This window comes from Acanthisitta chloris, unplaced genomic scaffold (genome assembly GCF_000695815.1).
Source record: "Acanthisitta chloris isolate BGI_N310 unplaced genomic scaffold, ASM69581v1 scaffold8124, whole genome shotgun sequence".
NCBI lineage: Eukaryota > Metazoa > Chordata > Aves > Passeriformes > Acanthisittidae > Acanthisitta > Acanthisitta chloris.
In genome coordinates, this window is record NW_008668720.1 from 2248 (window position 1) to 9011 (window position 6764).

General features: G+C 39.8%; 1 protein-coding gene across 1 annotated transcript in view; it reads left to right on the forward strand.

The window, feature by feature from the left end:
• Positions 1 to 589: 589 nt before the first annotated feature.
• The window catches only part of LOC103800647 (serine/threonine-protein kinase DCLK1), a gene marked incomplete at its 3' end in the record, with an annotated part of 10556 nt that continues 4381 nt past the window's right edge, over positions 590 to 6764 (forward strand). The window contains exon 1 of the mRNA XM_009073028.1: positions 590 to 974. Within this exon, the coding sequence (XP_009071276.1) occupies positions 599 to 974 (376 nt within the window). The remainder of the gene's footprint in view (positions 975 to 6764) is intronic.

Here is a 6764-nt window from a genome sequence, read left to right on the forward strand (position 1 = left end):
ACTTTTTAACAGTGGGATTGACCCACTGAGTGATAGTCCTGATTCTCATTGCCAACCTGTGAGATATGTTGCTTTGAAAAGTTCTTAATTGTTTACTTGTTGGTGACTGAGTGCCCTTCTGAAACAACACCTCTTGAGATCACAATTGGAATAAACAGTTCAGAGGGGGCAAACTGTCTAGAAGGTAGCCTAGACTCAAATAGCACCTGAATATAACATGAGAAAAAGTGGAAAGTTGATGCGTTTGTTCCTTTTTTCCAGTGGCTCAACTTTGTCACCTCATTCTCAGAGTTACTGAATCTGAACAAACACTTCTTAATGTTTGCATATCACTAGCAGTTGGTTTAATGACTGACGTTTCTATGGTGTATAAAAGCCTAACTTATAATCTAGTTTTTATGGCATGGCAAGAGACTTAGCTGTGAAATGAACATGTGAACGTTGCATGGTTTTATTCAAACATTTTTGTCAGCCTGGAAAGTAGTCCTCTGTGAGTGCCATGTATAGAATATGAAGTCTCAAAGTGAACTCCCTTAAAATGTCTAAGTTTCTTAAACTTTATCTCTTCTCTTGTGCATCCCTTAGGTTGAACTTCAGGATGTCCCTTGGAAGAGATATGGAGCTGGAGCATTTTGATGAGCGTGATAAAGCGCAGCGATATGGCAGAGGGTCTCGGGTAAATGGTTTGCCCAGCCCTACTCACAGTGCCCACTGCAGCTTTTACCGAACCCGCACTCTACAGACCCTGAGTTCTGAGAAAAAAGCCAAGAAAGTTCGTTTCTATCGTAATGGAGACCGGTATTTCAAAGGGATTGTATATGCCATCTCTCCTGACCGGTTCAGGTCCTTTGAAGCTCTCCTGGCTGATCTGACCCGAACTCTGTCCGACAATGTGAATCTGCCCCAGGGAGTGAGAACAATCTACACAATTGATGGCTCCAAGAAAATTTCCTCCTTGGACCAGCTAGTAGAAGGTCAGCAATAAGATTCAGAAGTGTAAAGTTATGTTTGAGTCAGTGTTTGTCTAATCTCTTAAGCCTTTCAAAACTAGGTAATAGTATTGCTCTTATTGATGAAGGAAGGGATCTTCAATGCTATAACTAGAATTGTGAATATCTTAAGTTATGTCTTGAAATATTGTTGCCTTGCTACTTATTTCGCTCTTGTTGAAAGTCTCTGACCTCTCCCGTTCTGTTAGCCTGGTGTTGATAATCCTAGATCCTAAAGATTGCATCTGTGCCTTTTTTTTTAAACGTGCAAGTTCAAAAGTCAAGGAGAGTTTAGTCTGTTGAACTTGACAAGATTCATGGTGTTGATGAAACATATTTGAAATTCAGTTCTGATGGAATTTTTTTCCCCCTAGAGGTAGATATGTCTTAAGGAAAATCCCAGCCTCTCATGGAGGGACATAAATGTTGGCCATCTGTTTACCAAGCAACATTCTAGCCATGGTTCATCTGGGGTAGACTGAAAACTTTTCTTCCCTGTAGCATTTCCCTTTTCCTCTTCTCCAGTCATAGAATCATTAAGGTTGGAAAAGACCTTTTATGATCATCAAGTCGAAACATTAGCGCAGCACTGCCAAGCCCACCAATGAACCATGTCCTTAAGTGTCACATCTACATGTCTCTTAAATACCTGCAGGGGCAGTGGCTCAGCCACTCCCCTGAGCAGCCTGTTCCAATGCTTGACAGCCCTTTCCATGAAGAAACTTTTCCTAATCTCCAATCTAATCCTCTCCTGGCACAATCTGAGGCCATTTATTGCTTGTTACTGGAGTGGAGAGGATCGAGATCCATCTCACTACAACCTCCTTTTCAGGCAGATGTAGAGATTCTTATTTTGTTTGTGAATAAGGCTCAGTACCTGCAGCATAAAGCATTACCAGTGATTTGGTCAAAACTGACAGTTCTTGGTCACCATCAAACATCAGACATGCCAGTTGTTAATTCGCTCATCAACACTGAATTTATCACTACTTCAGTGATAGTTCTATTGGCAAAAGAAGCTGTCAGCATTAATCAGTTTGAATATTAGAAACTTAATAATACCTTTCACAAGTTTTGCAAATAGCTAAAGTAGCTTTTCCAGCCTAAAGTGCTTCTGGCTTGCAGTGGGTTTCTACTATAAAAACGTCAGAGTGTACGAGCTATGAAAGCATTAACTCACACAATCATAAATGATGTTGTTTCTGTAAGGTTTAGTTACAGGTGCTTGGCTGTTCAAAGAAAATGTAAGTGGAACTATTCTTTCATCATTGGTTCCTTCCTACCCCTGGCCCCAGTGTACCATGGGCAAACCTGTAAAGGATGAAGATACAGCCACTGGACTGCCAGTTTAGAGTTGTAACATAGATTATAATTTCTTTCTGACTTTCATCGTTAGTACCAGGTGAGAGAACTTGCAGTACCACGATGTAATGAGAGGATCAGAAAAAGGCTGATGTGAGGGGAGAACAAGAAAAGGGTAATGCCAAATAAGGTTCCTGAAGGAGGAACACATCTTTGCATAGCGGGTGTTCAGCCACCATTGAGTTGTCTCCTTTTCATGTCATAGCAAAGGAAAGCTTTTTAAGGAGAAGTTTTGAGAAGCAGATATTCTTGATAATCTTCCTTGCATAAAAAGGAAAGTAGGAGGCAACAAGATGATGTTCCAAAAAGAAAGCTGAAGGGGTGGGATTATTCATGGAAGTAAGGGGTTTGGGAGTTAGGACCAAAGGTTTAGTGAAATGCAAAAGAAACTGCTCTTAAGAGCAATGTTGTGAATTTCAGGACAGAGTTAAAACTCTTTTTGTCTGTTCAGTATATAATTGGTGGAGAAAATCAATTTCTGGGAGGAAAGACCAATATTAATCAACATCTGTTTAAAAAGCAGTGTTTGTGCATTTGCTTATTTGATTGGTATGCTCATCTGGAAGCAAGCTTCATTGATGTTAATGTTGATTTGCACAGTCTTTTTGTGGCCAGTCAGATACAGCTTTTGAAAAGGAAGAACTGAATGCAGAAATAAATTCAGCAACCTGTAAGATTGGTTTATTTTGCCATCCTAGGGAAGAATAATACCAGTTATAAATCAGTCAAAACGCAGGACAGTGCAAGAGCCTAAGTTTATTTTAAAGAAGGGCTTTGGGATATCTTTTAGTCCTGTGGGACTTTATTCTTTGACTTTTCAATGAAAACATCCTCCATTCCTGATATAGTTCAAGTTGGACAGTTTTATTTTCTTGTACCATTAATACCGTGGGATTTACAGAAGTCAGTCTATGTGTGCAAGTGGAGAGCTACATCATTCCATCTGAAAATGGGGTTCTGTTTATATGTATAAAAATATAGAGTGGGGTATTTTGGTGTTTCACCCATAGAGCTTCACAGTGGAGTACAGGTTTATGTATTATTAACTCAGTGATGTTTTTTTGCCCCTTCTACTCTTTACTATACAGATTTATTAGAGTTTGGCTAGTCTGGTACAACATTAATTAGCTTGAAGCTGTGCTTTGTGTTTAAATAGCTGGAAAATCACTTGAATTTTGCCTCTTGACAGATGACATTTGTGTTCCAACTATTGAAATATGAAGCATTGCTTTCTTCGTGGTGAGACTATTCCCTTACTGTTGGAATTCATTATTTCATTTAATGAGACTGTTATGTATTTAGATGATGGGGGACACAGGTGCATTGATTTTAGTGGTTGCATTTTAAGGCAAACATGTAAGGCCTTGATTTGGTGTTGGTTTTTTTGCCTTTAGACCTGTAAGGAAGTTACTGTACTCTTACCTTCCCATGCAGTACATGAAGATAGAGAAGCAACTAGCTCCTGGGGGAGATAAAGACAATAGCCACTGTCTTTCATCCCAGAGCTAAGTATATAGAACTGCATGAAAGATGGTCCCAAAGGAAAAAGATTGTAGTGGAGCTGTTTTGCTTCAGTTATATTTAGTTCCATCCTGCATACAGTTCAGAGCTGGCATGTCTGTATGGTGGTGCTGTAGGTTGTTTTGAGGTGCATGGACACATTCTGCCTTTATTTTAAACTAATGTCTTCCATGGGTGTGGGGGTTCTGTGTTTTTTTGACTTTATTTATTTATCAAGACTTAGGGCATGTGAGATTTGTTGGAATTTGATTGCAAGGTGTATGTACTGTTGTAAAAAGTTTCACACACTCTGTAACTTTTCCTGCACTCTAGATGAAGGAAATAATGAAATAGATTCAGGTTGTCTTCTTTTTGATGTTCAGGACCCTCTTGCCTTTAAAGAATGGTTTCCAAATCTGACATGACTGTTCTCTTGGTATGGCATGCAATCAAAGCATATAGAAACAATAAAGATGAAGTTGCTCTTAAAGGCTAAATTTTCTAGCTGAAAAGAGAGTCTCAGAAAAGGAGTAAATGCCTTTTGCTTCTCCAGAGGGTACCATCTTTAAAGCTGAAGGCAGAGGTGAACTCTTGGGTTTTAACCCCCAAATTACCATTGAACAACATAATGAGCAGGATAACTCTGAAACAAAGGGTATTTACAGTTTTTACTCCTGGGGTCCTGCTATGTGGAACAAAGACCACATAATCAATCCGTAGCCAGAACTGCATCCCTTCCTCATTAATTTTTATTATAATATTACCTCAGAGTTTTGGGTATGAACCAGAATTGATTGGTTTAGGTTTCCGCAATACTTACCACAAAGTTGAACCCTGCAGTCAAATACAACAGAAAAACCCCAAACCACAAGGCTGAGAGTGTACTGGGAAACAGTATTGTCACATGTCAATCTCAGGTGCATTACCAAACAATTGTAAAGACTTGTATCTGTGTGTGCACATTTTGTGTAGGCATAATGGCAAAAATAGTTTTAAGGAATAATGTGAAAAAAAGAAAATTAATGTCTCTCATGGATTATCTCGGAGCCGCAGTCCTCATTGAAGGAACAGTTGGGAAGGGCACAGATATACCAGCTTTAAAATCCGGCAATAGCTGTAACTAGTTAATAACTCTTGGAAGATATGAACCTTGCTGTGGGGCAGAGGAGACAATGGGTCACACAAGGACTGTGGGAATGCTCTTGTGATGGAGACAGGCATTTTGTGTTTGGAGCAGCAGAGAGGGTGCCTGTCACTGGAGGGTTCAAAAGGAAGGTCTCCTTGCTGTGGGCTGTAACACTTCCTGACTTCTTTTTTGTACGTGGGTCTTGCTACTCCCACTGCCACCTCATTCCTCTTATCTCAGCTTTTTCCTCTTCAGCCTGCTACTTCTGCCTTGTTGGCTGCCAGCTGCACCAGTGTTGCTGGTGAGAAGCCCAGCCAGGCCAGGCTGTAGGAATTGATTGACATGGTCTTTGATGCTCTCTGGAGCTAATGCTCTTACTTCTACGTCCTGCCTACCTCAGCAGCTGGGAATTGATGAGCTGGAAAGACTCATATGCATATGTAATGTGCTATCAAAACAATAATAGTAAAGTATCTGTTTAAATGTTTGTAGAGCTGAATCTATGTGGACATTTGTTTGTAGAATTAAATTTACACTGGCTATTTATCATGGACTTGATCCAGGGCTATCAAAGTTAGTGAAACTTGGATTGGATCCTGTGGCAGAAATGCCTGCAATCCTTATATTGTTTAATAAACAAACAGCTGAGTAATTCTGTTGCATAAAATGGTAGAGGGTTACTCTGGCACTGATTATTTGATTGCTTTATTCATCCATTAGCCAGTTGATTCACATTACGCCTTCCTTAAAAACTTCTTCGAAGGTCATGTGGTTTCTTATTCTAGGTGCTTTCCAGTTTGGATTTTTTTTCTAAAAAAAAATACAGTGCCTATAAAAAAAAAAAAGATACAGTGCCTATCTTGCTTATAGCAAGATTGCAGAAATATGTGGGGGCAGAAGGGAAGGAAGTATCTCTTTACTCTTTTGCTTGGCTTTTTACGAGGATAAAATAAAGAACTTTTTGTCTGAGCTGAGGAGAATGTTGTGCAAAATAAGTCCTTTAAAACATCCAAGGAGATCTGATTTAAAGTTTCTGGTGCATCTGATTGCTAGGCAAACATGGGTAGGTCAGATTTACTTCCTGTAGATGCTCCATCTATTTTGCACTGCTGCACTTTTTCAGACCCTGCAGAAAGAGAAGGCAGCAGCAATGTAGTTAAAGTAGGTTATTGTTCTATTAACTAACACATTTGGGAGCTATCAGGTATCAGTAACTTATTTGATTCAGGTCATCTTCCTTTTGCAGATTGCTCTGTGTGGTGAGGGATAGTCAGAATTCTGTCCTTTCTCCTGACAGACTGAGATATTATGCCTTTTGTGTGTATAAAACCAGAGGTTAGAAGTGAAGGAAGGCAGATGTGCCTGTGCATGGAATGCTGAGTATGTCAGTCCATTCCCTGTTCTCAAGATATTTCTTGCCCTATCCATTTGGGAAATGGACCCCTATAAATGACTGCTGAAGATCCTTATCACCTGAGTGTGCAAGTATTGTGGTGTCTCCACCTTGGATGGGCCTGTGGATTAACTTTCTTTTCCTACTACATACTCTAATATGAGGAGTCAACACTATTTTTCAGTAAGCTGGCAAGTCCTGCAGCCCCTACAAAGAGGAGTTGGTTGTTCCCTCTTTGCCTGTGTGATTCAAACAGGTTCTCTGTTTCTTCTCTGGGGTTTTCACTGAAGGTAAACTGTCTTCCTCTTGAAGCCATTTTAGGCCAAGTCACCTTAAGCACAGAGAAGCAATGCAAGTAATTACTTTTAAGAGATAATGCTTTGGTCATCTTTGT